The 17,762-nt window shown below is 42.3% G+C and overlaps 1 protein-coding gene across 2 annotated transcripts in view; it reads left to right on the top strand.

The window, feature by feature from the left end:
* FSTL5 (follistatin like 5) overlaps positions 1-17,762 on the top strand; it is a 600,367-nt gene that overhangs the window by 320,280 nt on the left and 262,325 nt on the right. For both annotated transcript variants that reach the window (XM_019534563.1, XM_019534562.1), the window contains exon 5: positions 11,645-11,841. In XM_019534563.1, coding sequence (XP_019390108.1) covers positions 11,645-11,841 — 197 coding nt within the window. The remainder of the gene's footprint in view (positions 1-11,644; positions 11,842-17,762) is intronic.

Below are 17,762 nucleotides of genomic sequence, written 5' to 3'. Positions count from 1 at the left end.
TCCTGCCCACAGTGGTGGTCCTTCTTCAGAAACTTGTCAGTTCAGAGATGCTTGCCTAAGGTTCCCTGTTCTGAGAGCAGACTCGCATTTAGAAAAAAGTTTATGCCTAAACTGTACCTCTTCAGTACTAAGAAGGGAACCTCTACCTCTTCATTTCTCACAAATTGAGTTTTCTGCCAGTTACAACACCCATAAATGGTGTAGGCTGTGCAGCAGAGTTGTAGTTATGCTGGGCAGCAGTACACATGGCAGATAGTGAAATGACCTACAGGGAAGGTTAGTTGTGAAAGAAACAGGGGTAACTCTGATGAATCAGCAGTCATGGAGCAAGCAGCAGCACCACCAGGATGTTGTGAGGACAGCAGATGGTACTGCTTTTCATCCTTAAAAGCCACATATATCCTTTGATGGTGCTGTGATATGGCAAGTACAGGTCACCACTATAAGCCTGTCAAGCCTCCAGCCATGGGTCTGCAAGTCCTCAACAGCAGATCAGGTGGAAGAAAATGTTAGAATCTCAGTGGTTACAAAGGCAGATGAAGACAGCAGCAGAACACGATTTCCAGTTGCCTTGGCCTCCTTGCCTTTGGATCACAGTTACATTCTGTTAAGTGCTGTGTGGAAGCTCATGTACAGCAGCTTCTTCCTAATGACAGAAGTCATGCACAGGCGTCTTCCATGAAAACAGCTTTTCCAGCAAATTCCTCAAGCACTTTGGCAACCAACTGGTGGTGACAGAAGCAGGATTGTGAGGTCTGGAAGCTCCTAGTCATGAACTAGCATGAAGGTCATCCAAGACTTGAATCGCACTCGTGTTATGTTCAGCAGCTGTAACTGTGACTGAGCAGCCCTCTTCAGGATTTGCTCTGTTCACCCCACTTGGGGAGGGGGCTAGAAAAGGTGACCTAAATGTAGCCTGCCTACTTTCTTCCTGACTGAATAACTGTGTCCAATGGGATCACTTTTCCTGTGGTTAAAAATACCAAAGAAGACGCACCATCATATTTGGGACCTGGAACATCAGGGCCCTCATGAACAACTCTAACAGTGAATGCCCAGAGCATTACACTGCAATTGTGGCCTGAGAACTAAGGTGACAACGTAAGGGTAGCTGTACTGAGCAAGACCCGGCAAACTGGAGATGGGCAGCTCAAAGTAATGGACTTGGTTATACCTTCATCTGGAAGGGTAAAGAAGACAGAGAACACTGACTTCACTGCTTTGGTTTTGCCATTAAGAATGAACTTATAAACCAACTCAGTGAGTTCCTGATTGGAATTAATGAGCACCTCAGGACTCTGTCTTAAACTGGTGGGGAGCCAATATGCCACTGTCATCAGGGAATACACCCTGACTCCTGATACCGCAAATTAAATGAAGGAAGAATTCTACACCAACCTTGGTCAAGTCCTTTCTGATGTTCCAGAGGGAAACAGACTTATTCTACTTGGTGGTTTCAATGCCAAAGTGAGATGAGACTAGCTTCTGGAATGGAATCATCGCCAAGGATAGAGCAGGAAAGGTCAACTCCAGTGGCATCCTCCTCTTGTCCAAATGTGCAGAACATGGACTCACCATCACCAATGTCCTGTTCTGCCAGAAAAACAGGCACAAGACATTATGATAACACCCACAATCTAAGCATTAGCACCTGAATTACTGGGTCATTGTCTGTGCCTGTGATTGCAAAGTTGTGCACTGCACCCGATCTGTGCTAGGAGCTGATGATTGCTGGACTTATCACTGACTCATCCACTCAATTTTGTCATTCAAACTGTCTTCCAAATAATGGCTGCATCAGAAGCAATGCCAACAGAAGATCAACATTGAAGGACTCAAGGACCCATGCATTAGAGACCTGTTCCACCAGTGCCTCAGTGAATTCCAGTCAGCAGCAATGGTAGAATGTCAGCAGCACTTTGAGTGCCCTCAAGGCTACTATCATCAGTGCATGTGAAGAGACCCTTTGATTCTCTACCAGGCAACATCAAGACTGGTTTGATGAGAATGACCAGGAGATCTCAGTAATAGATCTATCAGATATCTCTTTGAGGTTAAAATGGGAGTTAAGCAAGGCTGCATTGTCACTCCATCACTTCTCAGTAGCTTTGCTGCAATGCTACATCTAACCACCAACAAGCTTTCAGAGTGGAGCTAAGCTACCAAATGGATGGTAAGCTGTTAAACCTCAGCTGACTTTGAGCCAAAACCAAGGCAATCATTGACGTCTTTACTGAAGCATACAAGAAAATGGGGCTGACACTTAACATTAAGAAGATTAAGGTCCTTCATCAACAAGCTCCTAATGAACAGTCCCCAGCTCTGGCAACCCAGGTCTATGGTGAGACTCTGGAGAACATTGAGTATTTCCAGTACCTCAGAAGCCATCTCTTGCAGAAGGCTGACATTGACAAAGAAATATAACATTGCCTCAAATGTGCAAGTGTGGCCTTTGGATGCCTGAAGGAAATGGAGGTTTGAAGATTGCAACATCAGATCCAAAACCAAGCTCATAGTTTATCTAAAAGTCATGATCTCCACCTTGTGTATGGAGCTGAGACATGGACAGAAGACATCTGAGTTTCTTGGAGAATACCATCTAGGCTACCTGATGAAGATCCTTTGAATCCAGTAGGAAAACAGACACACTAATGTTAGCTTCTTCCTGCAAGCAAAAGCCATGAATATTGAGGCAATGAGCATCTCACATCAAATTTGTTGGGCCAGCCATATCATTTGTATATCCAAATCCAGACTCCTGAACTAAGTTTTATTCTCCCAGCTCAGCCAAGGCACAAGAGTAAGGCACAAAAAGTGCTTCAAGGACATCCTCAAGGACAACTTAAAAAAATGGAACATCAACGTCAGCTCATGGGAGATAATCACCCAGGACTTCCCCAAATGGAAGAAGAGTTTGCTGCAGGGATCTTGGTATTTTTAAACCTCATGACAACAATGGGAGATGGAAAAGTGGGAGTGGAAAAAACAGCATGTCAGAAACCAGCACCAGGAATTTAGAATCCAGCACCACCCATCCCATATGGAAACACATGTCCAAGCTCCGGTATAGTCTGTCAGTCCTGGATAGGCCTTCATCAGCTGTCTTCAGACACATAGACAAGACAATCATGGAAGACAGTCATCTTCAACTGAGAGGGATTACTGAAGAAGAGAATTGGTGCGGGGCATAATAGTGAAAGCAGCCAAAGGCAATCCACCAAAAAATATTGGATTTTCTAAACAGTGGCTTTCAAAGTCCAGCTACTATAAACCTTTGCTGCCTCAATGCTTACTTGAGACAAAGTCAACCTTAGCACCTAAGAACAGTGCTGGAAAGAACTTTTTTTTTTCAGTTCTGGCACTGACATCAAATTGGTACTGAAGTCCAGAATAGAAAACCCAATACAAACACCAGGGTCTTTGGTGTCAGCATTACTAACTTAATTGTTAAAATTACAGGTACAGAACTCAATATCAGTGTTACTAGCATCAGGGCTTTGTTATGCGTTAATTTTTCTTGGCTCATTGAGCTCTTAACACCAGGATTGTCCGCACATTAAGACATGAAACCAGTTTTAAGCACTCTTTAGTTGCCTTAAAGTTACACCACTACAGTGTAGGTTTATTTGTGATATGTGTTATCCAGCTCCTGTTACACTAACATGTAGGCACTCTAGGCTATAATCCCCCACCTCCTCCCCCTGCTAGCCCAGATCAGTCCTGCTGTACCCCACCACATCCCCCCTCCCATGCCTTCTTTGGATCAGACCAACCATCCCCTACCCCTTGGCACCCCAGGTCCCTGTTTCCTCTCACCTTCTACCATCCTAAAGCTCCAAGCTTACCTGTGTCTGCTGATACTGTCCCAAGGGAGCAGGAAGGGGAGACCATCTGCCTGGCTGCAGCTACTGATACCATTCCCACTTTCTGAGCTGCGCTTAACCAACAGAGCAGCTGTGGCTCTTCAATGGCTGGGCATGTGGGTTCTCCTTCCCTGCCTGCTTCTACAAGACAGCAGCCGTAACCACAAGTGAGCTGAGGGGTTCAGGTGAGCCCTGGGGGTGGGGAGGGAACCTCAAAGGGTTGGGAAAGAGCCCCAAGAAGCAGGAGAGAAGACCTGGGTGGGAGGAATTCTTACTTTTTAGTCCTCCAAGCTTCTTCTTGCTAGGATCTAGTCACAGTTATGTAGGTCCAAGACAGTCAGAGAAGTTTTTCAGCTTGAACACGTGACTGCTTCAAGCTTGAGCTAATACTGATTACCACTCTGAGAAGTCTAATTATAACATGTAACAAGGCTGTGAGTCTCTTCAGCATATAAGAAAACAAAAGAATCCTCTAACAAAACTATTTACTGTTCCCACTAAATACAGAATCTCTACTAGAACACGTGTTCCTTCTTTTCCTGTTTTCACCACTGTTAAGTTAGGATCTTTCTCCAGAGAACCAATATCTTTTACCTTCACAGGGTTCTCCAGACAAGGATCTGTTCCCTAAATTGGTTCCCTGGAATTCCATTTAATGGGTGCCTTGGTGTCCTGGAAAAACTTTTGTGTAGGCTGATGTTAAAGCACATTAATGCGGTGTGGACTGACTTGGGATGAAAGTTAGTTCTAAGTCCACACGCACAGTGTTACTGTATAGTAAGGCACCTACACATGCATTACTATTCACTAACTATTTGGGTATAAATTTGATTCTTACATGATGCAGGTATCAAATTTTCACTCAAGTTAGTTTAAGTTGCTATATTTACTCCGCAGTAAATGTACATGTGTAGACGTGCACCCACTGAGATACAGCACTACCACATACAATTCTAGTATACTAAGATGGGAAAGAAAAACTTGTCCTTTTATTTCTGGGATAACTTGTCCTCCATCAAGATACCTAAGAAGATTTTCTTTCCCATCTCAGCATCTTAGAATCAGGCCCTGATAGACCATTTAGAGGACCAGAATGTCAGAAAGACTTTGAAAGTTTGATTTATAGGATATGTTATATGTTATTCTCCCTTCCAGTTTCAAAGACCCATACAGGACAAGGTGTTCCAACTGGTCTGATGAATAAAAAAAGACTGCTTAAACACAGAAGTTAGAAGATGGAAGCTTCTAAAACTATTCTATTTCTTTACCATGATCCTTTCGTTCTTCCTCATCTTCTTATTCCTCTCTAAGTGCAACAATAAACATATAAATTGGTCATTATCTTCTATTTCACAACTTCATCACAAATTTGCAATGACAGTAGCTGAAGGAGTCCCCAGATCTGCAAAGGACTTGTTGCAGATTCCAGCCTTTATTCAATCAGCTTTATGCATAAAACAAGCTGAAAGGAATTATCTAGTTATTGAAAACATAAAACTTGTATATAATTTTCAAGGTCTTTAGTAGTAGATGCAGTCCAGAAAAGCTCTAAGGAGTTGAGCACAGTACAGCCCAAAGGAATACCATCCCAGAAGGTTTAAACAGAGATTTGGGAGATTACCAAAACAGATATGTTCCACAACTAACTAGACATTTTTTCGAATGGGCTTGGTGCTCAGTTCTGTAAGATGGCTTTTCCTTATAGTAGGCTTGTTTGTCCCCAGTAAGATCAGAAAATGCCATTATTGCTGCTCCGAGGCAAGAATCACCATAGCATCTTTCCACAATGCATTTTCCATACTCTGCTCTTAAGATCTTTCTAATGAATTTTTTTTTCTAACCTGCTAGTGCTACAGGATGATTAAGAGCAGCAGGAAAATACAGCAATAATATAACAAATACATACTTACGGGGCCCAGAGCATTTTAACCCACATAATTACTATATCTGACCATGTGATCACCAGGGTTAGGTTTAGGTTAGATATTAGGTTTAGGTTAGTTATTAGGAAGAACCACTGTAAGGGTGGCCAGAGCCTGGAACAGGCTTCTCAGAGAGGTGGAGCTCTCACCTTCCCTGGAAATCTTCAAGAGTAGACTGGATAGGCACCTGGCACTCCCAGTGCTCCTTCCTGCCCATGGCAGGGGGCGGACTAGATGATCTGTCTAGGTCCCTTCTGTCTTACTGATTCTATGATTCTAGGGATCCTAGTTTTCTGTTTTAAAAATTGCAAATTGTCTGATGAAAATCCCAAATTCTCTGATTAACTCCCCCCATCTGTGTTTTGTCACAATTAAAATGAAACAACACTAGATCTAGATATACACTGCTGCCCCCCACCACCACCACTTTGTGATGCTGAGCAGTCCTGATATGCTGGTGCCCTTCCCCTGCCAGTGGCCCTTATACCCAGGTAGCAGCCCCCCACAAACACTGCCAGTGCCCCTCACTCCTGACCCAGAGCCTCTGGCCCTGTCAGTGCTGCTCACTCTTGACCCACAGCCACCTGGCCCTGCTAGTGCCCCTCTCTCCCCACCCACAGCCCTCTATCCACCCCAGCCCTACTGATGTCTCCACACTTCAGGTACCCTGCCCTCCCAACCCACAGCCCTCTGGCCCTGCGATTAGTCCTCACTCCCCAACCCACAGCCCCCTGCCCTTCCAGCCCTTCCAGAGGGGGCCTCCAGAACTAGGGATATTTAACCAGGGACCTGGGTCTGCAGCACCCTGTCAGTCCCTAGCAGCACCTGAACCCAGCTACTGCCCTTGGAAGGTGGCAGCTAATGTGGCTAGAGCCAAGTGCAGAGCCTGGAGTCCAGCTCCCTCTCTCCCATTGGTGGCATGGCTGGAGTGGAACCCATAGGGGAGGTCTGATGCAGGATGGTGACTCTGGTTTTGGAGTTCTCTGCCTTGCTAATGCCCTCCTCCATGGTCCACTGGGTGAGACCCAGCACAGGAGGGCAGAGTGGAGTGGGGAGGCTCGGTGCTGCTGCCTGGAGCCCCATGCTACCATGGCAATGTACACTCTACCCACCCAGCAGCAGTGGGGGTGGGGAGCACAACTCCACAGCACCACACCCACTGCTTCCAGGCAGGTTGGGGGCACCTTGCCATGGCAGCACAGGGTTCCTGGTGGTGACACCAAACCTCCCTGTCCCACTCTGCCTTTCTCTGTTGGTTCTCACCTGCCGTGCTGCAGAGGACACAGGGGGAGGCATTAGGGTGGCGAGCCCATAGTGGACAGCCCACATCTGCCTCTGCCATAGGTAGAGGGAGAAAAAATTATTTGGCGGGGAGGGGAGGCTGAGCACGTGCACACCACCCTAGCAGGTAAGTCTGCAGGGGAAGGGGAAAGGGCCGTGGGGGGGGGGAGGGAGTGAGAGTGGGGCTGGGATTGGGGCAGGGTGGGCAGTGGGACAGAGCTGCAAGTGGATCATACTGGGGGCACGGGGTGGGGGGGACTGGCTGCCTGAGACTCTCAGGCCCCACTCCTTCCCCCGGGATATAGCTTAGGGTTTGCCACCCTTTCTGCAAGAATGTCTTGTAGCCTGGAACCGTGCCAGCCTGCAGAGAGCTCTTTGCAAAAGTGGAAAATCCATGGGTATCTCTGTTAAAATCCACTTTTTTTCTCTGTTAAAAGGTAAAATGTGTGTGTGTGTTTTTTCCCAGTTTTCCATGAGAAGTGGAAAACTCAAATCCCTCGTAATCACTGAGAATTAGCATCTAAGGCAGGTGTAGCAGGCTCAGCTTTTAGATTTTGGGTTCAGTCCCAGGCTTGAAATCCTGCTGTTTTGATTGGTGGAGCCCATCCACCAATCAGGAGGCAATAGGAGAAATAAAGCCCCGCCCCTTTCCTGAGGGGAGGGGGAGAAGAGCTCCCCCAGTCTTGATTGAAGGCTGTAAACTGTCAGGTCCGGAAGACTTCAGGGGCAGAGCCCTGGAGCATATAAAAGATCCATGTGCCCAGCATAAGGGGCAGATGCAGTGAGGGACTCAAGAAGAGTGGAGCCAAGAAAAGTGGGGGAGTTCTCCCTCAGTGGGTAGTAGGCCCAAGGGTCCTGAAGCTCCTATTGTTGGAGCAGTCTTGGGAGCGGTGTGAGACTTCTTGGGCTGTTGATGGCGCACAGGGATGGTGCACGGAGACCCAGCCCTGGGAGAAGTGCAAGACTGATCAGGCCCACCACAGTGCACAGTTTGGTGCACAGGGCCCAGGTTTTGGGAGCCTCAAGCAGCAGCTTGAGCCTACAAACCCAGCAGGGCCTTGGGGGTCACACTGAGGCAACTGAGGTCCCATTTTCCAGCAAGCAGCCAGGTCCCACAGTGCTCAGGGAGGTACACAGGCCCAAGTCTTCAGAACCAGGGAGCAGTGGAGGCTGCTTGAGTTAGCCACCCAGCATGAGGATGGACAGAAGGAGTCTGAAGTGCTCGTCCTGTGCTAAGAGAGCCCTCAGTGCCAAGCCAGGGCACAGGGGAATGGTAGTGCTGCAGTTTGAGGCTCAGCACCCAGGAGCCAGCAGCAGTGGTGCAGCAGCTGAGAGGAGCTGAGCCCTCGGTGCCAAGAGTGGGACACAGGGTGGAGAGAAGCCCAGTGGTCTCCAGCAGAGGAGACCCCATCAGGCTGTGCCCTGACCACTGCCACCTGAGAGAGTGTGAGTCATTGGGCCCTTGGGTCCCACAGGGGAAAGACATTTGTGGTGAGCAAACCTAGACAAGGGGCTGGGTGAGCAGCACCCACGCCTAGTCAAGGCCCTAAGGGGAAGGGCCCCTGGTGCTTTCTGGACACCCCCACGAAGGGACCCGATTGGAAAGAGGACTATCTCTTGCCATGGATCAGGGACTATATTAAGGAAATAGGTATTAAGATTGTTCATGTTTGCGCCTTATATTTTTGCGATTGAAATGTTGTATTGTGATGTTATGAATAGTGTTATTTAAGGTTTGACCTTGGTTACTGGTTATGATATTTAGTTTTATATTTATATTTATTATAACTCAATAAATTGTACATAGTTAAGAACTTTGGGCTTGGGCTAACTCTATAGAGGAAAGAGAGATCTGCTCAAAATTCTGGCATCCCTCTCACAGCACCCACTCCTGCCTACCCACCCCATCCTATTGAGAATAGGGCACACCCTTGGGTGTACCGGGGTTACACAGGTATATTTAATAACCATTTAGATGGTCCCTGTGGTCGTGGTCCAAGGTACCTGAGCAAGGACATTCTAGACAATGATGAATGCATATTTTAAAAAAGAGACCAAGAGCAAGAATGACACTTGGTGGTGAAAGCTCAGATATGTTTATTGTCTTTAAGGACAGTAGCTAGTAGGGCTGCCTAGCAGTCAGCCTGACTCACCAAAACTGTCCAGACAATGGTAAGTTACACATTGTGTGCCCAGATGTCCCCTAAGTTGCTACAAAAAGGCAAGGCTCTCAACCCCCATATTTATAACCTAGATGCCCTCACTCTGTGCCAGCTCTTCTCTTTCTCTCTCTACCTCTGTCAATCAAGTTGTCCCTCTTTACTTGTCTCTTGGCCAAGTCTGGACACCTGCAGCTCATTCCTTGTGAATTACAGCTTCCCCCTTTCAAGTTCGGGCATATAGGCTCACCGTTTGCTGAGTTTGGGCCTTTCTAGCTCATTTCCTTACTTAGCTTGAGCATCTTCAGTCTGCTGTGTACAACTTGTCTCTTGTTATCTCTCCTTTAGTGAGTTCTAACTTCAACTTGTTCAGCTATTGTTTCTTATTTTACATTTGTGTTTTTGCTCACTGTGTCTTTTATCAGGTCATCCAGTGGCCAGTGAAGCCCGTTACTCCCAAGTTCTTTTGCAGTATATTAATTTAACTATAGCTTAGCATAACTATGGTCTAGCAGAGCCAAAACCCCTACACAATTAAAAGAGATGTTATCCTTGGGATGTATCTGAAAGCATGTAAATATTCTCCTGCTTATAATTAGATCATGAAAGACTTCCGGTTTTGTAAACAAATTTCACCCTTTATAGGAGGGGCTGGGGGGGCACTATATGCATAGTCTGAGCTTCCCAAGAATCCATTGGCCAAAGTATTGTATTTACCAGAATCAAAGACTTCAAATTTAAGATAAGACTACCAATAATAAGATTATGTACATAAAAAAATTATAAATTTGTTTTAATTTTCCATGTATAGCATCTAAATTAGTAGAATGTCACCTTAAATTTGTCTCCCTCTGCTACTGTGCTGAGGGAAGTAATGGTAGGCGGTGAGAGTCCAGACCCTTTTCCATTTTTCCCCTGCCCCCCACATGCCTGAGTTTGTTCCCCAACACCTTTCCCCTATTCCTAAAAACATAAAGGGGAGCAGGGACAGGGACCAGACAAGGACAATTGGCAGGGGGTGAAGTCAATGGGTGTGGAGGGTAGGCTCCCACTGAGATGTGATTCTTTCTGCACAAGTAACCCCACTTTTGAGCCATTTCAAACTTTCAAAATAAGCAGAAAAGTGTATAGTAGTGGTCCTTGTATACCAGGAACTGTATTTGCTTTCGGCCACATTAAGCCATTAGCCTCCTGTATGGGGCAATGGAGGATTTGTCCCATCACAAAAGTAGCCTGAAGATGACCGGAGGGGTAGACATATGGGGGCAAGTGACGGAGGTGGGGAAGGGAGGAATGGCAAGGGCCATAGGACAGGCTGCGTACCCCTCTGCCATTGCTTTTTCTGCCATTGCTTTCCCTGTGGCAATGGTGGTGGGAGATGAATTTAAGAGGACCTTCTAATAACTAGATTCTAGACTTGGAGAATTAAACAAATGTATAATTTTCCATGTTTAGAATCTAATTTATTAGGGGGTGGCCATCTTAAATTACAGCAAATCCAGGATGACTTTGAAATAGGACAAAAAATTTTTTTGGTTATTTATATGCACTTTCACATACCAACAGATCTTGCCTTGAAACCTTAAACTTCTTTCTAATTAAAACAAACAAAAACCAGCGCACACTGAAAGTATTAAACAATCCACCCCTCTATCCCCCCACCCCACCCCCACTTTCACCTTGAAATACAGTCTGTACATGTGTAATGGAGCTTAAAGGCATAGGGAGGATCTGGGGTGTGCATATGTGTCCATATGTATGTACATAGGTGTTATGTTTCAGCAAATAGCTGTAGCCAGGACATCTGCAAAAAGTTATTTTTATAGATAATCTGACTATGAAGGCAATAAAATGAATCTTCTTCCTTTCCTTTAAGTTAAGGGATTGAATTAGTTTTGAAAGTACTTGGATAAAGTGTTCTACTTTTTATATTAGTTTTCTTTTATATAGTAAATTGTTCATTTTCAGTTATTTACCTTTGCTCTGCAATATATACAGTATCACTGTTCATACAAAATGCAGTATTACTGATGAAAAAAATATGATTTTTTTCAGATACGACCACTCCAAAATGACCTAGCTTAAAAGCAAAACAGAAAATTTAATATAATGTAACCTATCACAGAAATGTATTAAAAACACTTTGTGAGGGAGAAAACCAGCACATAAGATTGTAGAAAAGTAGCATGACAATCATTTCCCTTTTGGCAACAACCACTTAAGTAAATGGTAGGCCTCCCACCAATTTTATATTGAGCTTTTTTAGAAGAAATCTGCATCACCATACTACATACAGCAACCTTGTTTAATGTTCCTATTAATACATAATTTTAATGTCTTCAGCTTTTCATATTTTTTTCTTTTAAGAAGTTTGACCATATGATTCAAAGTAATTTTAAATTGTTCATTTATTTTATAGGGGATAAGTGCAAATCTCCTGAATACAGCAAAGTGAAAAACATGCTGCTGGACCTACAAAACCGGAGATACATTGCACAAGCAAAAGAAAAAATTATAGAAGATAAAATAGCTCTAAAGAAAATTCTGGTGGATCAGATGTTTAATTATTTTGATTCTGACAGGAATGGGCTTGTGGACAGTAATGAACTATCTCAGGTAAGAGGGTTTTATTTTTATATTTTTTTATTAGCAGATCTCTGTTCAATATGTCCCACATTGCAAAATCTCTGATGCTGTCTGTGTAGGTAGTATATAGCTTGAATGAATAGGCAGCCCTATGATGCTTTCATAGGTGATACTTGCAAGTATGCTTCTTAGGGTAAATTTACATGTTGCATTTAGACCACACTAAATCTATGGCATGTTAAGCAGTGTTAAAGTTAAAACATGTTGTGAGCACTTACAGATTAAGAGTTAATACAATTTTTTGCCTGCACAGCTGTGTCTTGCCACTAGAAGATTGGTGAGGTAGGATTCAGGACACCTGGGCATTTATACATATATGCTACATTTCACTGGTGGGAGGGAATGTTTTAACGATATATTTTTCAATATTATTTCATAGCTCTTCATCTTTAAAGCTAGGTTATTTCAGTTATTTTGTCCAGTTGTACAGACAATTTTAGGTCTGGTTTATTTGTTGTAGAGGATTATAGATGTGTGTCTTATACTGCTGGATGCATAGCTTTCTTAAGTGGCAAACCCAAATTTCTAATTTCTGTCTAGACAAGAAAATGAAGATGTGATTGTAGCACAGTTGGTGCAATCTGTACCAGTTTAGCTTCACTGTTATTTTAGCCATTATTTGCATTCATGTTCCCTCAGGTAGGCCTACCAGTTTTAAAATCACAATTTTTGTTTTACTGTGTAGATGGGCCCTAAATTTGAATACATCATGACATAAGTGATCTTAAAGTTGTCATTGATCTAAACTCAGACATCTCCTCCCTTGGATTTTGGTTGTATATAGATTAGTGGGCAAGAAGGAACCATATCTCTAAAGTGATGATGCTGAGGATAAGAGTAAAAAACAAATAAAATGCTGAAGATACTTATTTGAAAGTTTTTGAGGTTCAGTTAGGATGTAATTCTACCTGAGTTTTATTAATGAGCCAAATACAAGGAAGCTGACTAAAGGTATATGATAAATATAGTTTTCTGACTGGTTGGCGATTAATTAGAAAAGCATTACAAACATATGCTATTTGTGTACTGAAATATTTTCTATTTTAGTTGTGTTAAAATTGAAAATTGCTTAGAAGTGAATTAGAAAAATATATGGCAGTGAGATATAATGCTAAAAGTTTTAGGCTGAAATTATTGACTATTCAGCGATTTTTAAGCTCAAGGGGAGAGTTTTATAGTAATTTCAAAATGTTGTCCCTGTTTCATTAATCAGCCAAAAACAAGGAAACTGACTAGAGGTATATGATAAATGTAGATTGTCGAGTGTTTGGAGATAATTACAAGAATATCACAAATGTGCTATTTGTATAATAAAATCTTTCATTCAGACATGGAGAGGAGGCATCTAAACATTTCATTTTACTGTACTCTTAAAAGTCAAGGAAAGGAGAAGAAACTTGATTGGTTTCTCATAAAAGGACATTTTCCTTCTTCCTCAGAACCTGTCCAAGCTTTTTTCAGGACCCCTCTATATTTGCAGGTAAAGGCGTGAGGGGTCAAATGAATGATCCACACAATTGTGCCTCCTGGCATGCCACACATGCATGGCAGGAAGCATGATTCTAGGATTGCAAATCAGATTCCATCACGCCTTATTGTCGGTGGAGGGGGAACCTGATCCCAGGCTCCCCCAGCACTGGCAAAAAGCAAGATCCCACAGCTGAGGGTCCCCTGATCCTGCAGCTGGGAGACCATAGCTGATTGGATATCCCAGCCAGGGCATGTGTCACACATACACACACACACACACACACACACACACACACACACACACACACACAGAGCGGGGAGCTGAGATCACTGTCAGCTGGGAGCTCTTGGGGGTGCCCATGGGATCCCCGAGTTAGAAGCTCTGATCAGCTGATGCAGCTCCCTGCCATAGGGGCCACAACCATATGTTCAATTAATGACATGATAGGAAGAAGATACAAAGTTATTACACATTTTGTTAAATAACTTTAGCTTATTCCTGTTTTTATTGTGCTATTAATTGATTGAACATGTGACCAAGTGACTACCTAAGGCATGACTGACTATTTAATCATGCCTTAAGTGGAACATGTATATAGGGCCTTAATAAATTTGGCTTGTGTGTATGTTTTTGTATACCAGGGTGGCAAAGTGGTTATATTTATATATGGATTTATATTTATATATGGATGGATATATTAATTGTACTGGAGTAACGGCTAATTAATTATGTACATAGAATAAATTTAACATTAACTTTTGAAGAAATTAAGATTAACTCTTGTAAAATAGAGCTATCAACTTGCACTAGAAGAAAACCAAATTTCAGTTCCTCCTTTATTTTGCAGGGTATTTGGAAAATATATTGCAAATCTCTATTTTTGTGCAGTAAAAGCCTGCCATAATTTTGGGTGACTGACAGCCTTTGCTAGGATCAAGACTAGAACAGGGATGTCGAAAGTCAGGACCAAGAAGCAAGGTTGGGGGCGGGGGGGAGTTCTTGGATGACAGACAAGGTTTTGTGCCCAAATGGAAAGTTAGTTTATTATCTTTCCCAACTATATACAGTTTGGTCAATAATGGATATAACCAAAAGAAAAAAAAAAGAGAAGAAAAAGAAAATCTTGCTTGTCACATTTTCAGAACCCTGAGAAGATCTTCTGGATGCAAAGGCTTTTTGGTTGACTTCCTTCTTCATCATTCTTTCTTATTTCCTATATTTTTCCACAAATTAATGCACACAGACTTTACTACCAGTTAAACAAGTGCCATGTGAAAATCAATGTTTTTCACTGTATGTAAACCTGTTCAAAAGCAATAGTGTCTTTTATATTCCATAATTTTGTTACTATGTCTTTGTCACAGTGGTGTTGTAGTTAGAAATAAGGACTCAAAGTGCTGTCCTTTTAGAAACTGTGCTTTCTAATCTCCTCCATTGGAAGGAAAGAGCAGCTGTACATCTTCCCTGATATCAAAAGTTCACCTGCCTTCCCTGTCTAAACATGCAGGGAATGTACATAGCTTCTTGGGTGCCAAAAGCCCCAGCTGCAAAATGTGCCACCTTCTCACCCAATTAATTCAGTGTTGCCAGCTCTCATGCTTTTATTGCAAGCTTCATCCTATTTTGTGTTTTTTTCTGAGCCCCAACTCTTGTAATAATCAATACTAGAAAATTTCACTTTTCCTTTTTGGCAGGGAAGAAATTAAATTTCTAGTCATAAATTCTAGTTCTTCAAAAACCAAACGGCAAAGTAGAAGAGCCTCAAACACATTGCTTTACGCATGGTAGCCTTATGATTTCTAAACAGTTGGGTACAGAAATGTTTTATCAATAAATGATTCAGGAATTTACCAACAAGATTATATTTTTGGTCTGATAATGTTGATTTGTTGAAATTAAACTTTCTGTAGATCAGATGAATGAATAACTACCAGTTAGTGTGCAAGGTAGACTTTCTTCTGTGGAATTAAATGTTAATTGGGAAAATATTAGAAAGTACTGCTACAGTCCAAAGATTAAGGGATTTATAGATGCAATACTGGGTCAGCCCAATGGACAATCTAGCCTGGTATCCTCTCTTTGACATTGAGAAGTGGATCCTTTAGGGGGAGCCATTGAATCCAAATAGATCTAGAGTGATATATCCCCTATTCCTTACCCTCCCTGGCATCGACTATTATTGATTTAGAGATGCCAGAGAAAACTGTCAACTATTCTGTTCTGCTATTAATAGATTTATCATCCATGATTTTTTTTCAAGTCTCTTTCTGAACCTGGCTTTGCTATTTGTCTCTACCATCTCCTGTGACAATGAATTTCACAAGTTGTTTTGCTTAAAGTCTCTTGTTAATTTTAAACCTGACACCTACTAATTTCAGTGGATGCCAGTAGTTCAACTATTCTGGGATTTGGTGAATAAGTTCCCTGTTTCCTTTGTCCACACCCTTCATGATTTGTATACATCTCTGTCATATCCACCTCAGCCTCCTCCTCCCCTCCAGACTAAAGGATCCTAACCTCTTTAGTCTCTCCTTATATGGCAGCTGTTCCATGCCTCTGATTATTTGGTTTCCCTTCTCTGTACCTTTTTTCAGTTCCACCCACCTGGGGTATGGGAGACCCAGGTCTGGGTTCCTGCTTCTGTGAGTTTTAATTATTCATACAAAGTTAAGATCCAAACTAGAAGAGCTCTCACCTTGGTTGTTAGGATACTTGCTTTAGATGTGGGACCCCACTGTCCTTAACTAGCCAGAGCAGTGTATTGAACCTTGGTCTCCAGTACCTTCAGCAAGTGTTTTAACTATAAGTTATCCTGAGATGGGTGAAAGTATTTGTGTGTGTGTGTCTATTTTATACTAAAAAAAATGACAGAAATTACTGTTACAACTACTGCTATATATTACAAAAAACTTCAAAAGACCCTTTGTTCATTCCAATGGGAAATGAGGAAAATGTTTGACTACTCAAAATCTATCACAGAATGGGTAAAAGATTTATTGCCCAGTTCTGGCAAAACTGTATACAGTGTGTGACCTTCATCAATATAAATGACTGATGCTTTCAAAAATGAAAATACTTGGGTATGAAAAAAATAATGAAAGTTGTCTACTAATTCTGAGATAGTAGAATGATTTAATTGCCCATTTCTATTTTTTATTAATTCAAAGACTCATTTCCAGGTATTCTCAATTTTCAGTATTGAAGTTTTGTAGTAACCACACATTTTTTTCTGCGTAGCATAAGCCCATGGTACCTCAGTACCTCAGAGTATGGATAGTCCCATAATCAGTCCTTACTAGCACAAAATTCAAATGATTTGTTGGCGATCTGAAGAAAATGACCGCAGAATTTGGCTCTTGGTTAGAATATTTGGTTTACAAATTGTAGAATTTCTTTCTCCAGTATGTAAAATTCAAATACTATTTCTGGCAGCAAAATTCTCTCTTGGTACTTTAAAAAATGGTTATTTGCAGAATGAGGCTTTCCCCCAGAAATTAGTTCTCATAAGTACTGGAATAATTTAATAAAGCTGGCCAGTCTTTACTGTTTTTATTTTCATTTGAACAGTCAGTATCCAAATGTAGTTTGTCACAAGTGAATACATGACACAATACGCCGCTGCTGAAACATATGTAATTCTGTTATCTCATGTAATATGGGATAAAATGTGTACACTGCAATGTAGTGTAGCGATACACAAGCTAACTTTAAATATGCTATTTTAGCTCCATAATTCACCACTGTTGTCACAAACACTCAATTGATATGAGAATAGCAGTCTTCCAGTAGATAGAGAAGTCATTGGTAAGTCTGGGTATGACTGAAGAAGCCAATCTGAAATCTGCATATCTGACTGTAGACATGGCAGACGATTTCAGAAGGAAGAAGTGAATTTTGGTGATATCAAGTCACAGCTCTTTTCCTTTTCTCTCTTCCAATTTGCTTCTGTAGTGAAGTGAGTCTGTTTGAAATGGTCCGAGCCTTATTGTATTTCATGGCTCCATAGTGGACGATTCAGTGCTTGAGTGTCTCAGGTATTAATATTAATATCGTATTTCTTTAGATTGACCTTCAAGGTGTTCTTGAAACTCTTCTTTTGCCCAACTCTAGAGTGATGGCCATTGATGAGTTGGGAGTACAGGACCTGTTTTGGGAGCCATTCATTAGGAAACCTTATGACATGTCCTGTTCAACAAAGCTAATGCCATATAAAATAGCTTCGATGCTTGTGGTATTTGTTTGAGCCAGAATGCTGGCATTCATTCTTCTGTCCTTCCAGTTGATGTGGAGGATTTTCTAAAGATATTGCTCATGCTAACATGCCAAGGCTTTCAGGTATTTCTGATATATTGTCCAGGTTTCACACATACAGGGTAGAGAAAACAGCAGATTGTTAAAAGAAAAGTTTGTTTTGGGTTCT

Source organism: Crocodylus porosus, unplaced genomic scaffold (genome assembly GCF_001723895.1).
Source record: "Crocodylus porosus isolate Cpor-Errol unplaced genomic scaffold, CroPor_comp1, whole genome shotgun sequence".
NCBI classification, from domain to species: Eukaryota; Metazoa; Chordata; order Crocodylia; family Crocodylidae; genus Crocodylus; species Crocodylus porosus.
This window is presented reverse-complemented; position numbering and strand designations above follow the sequence as displayed.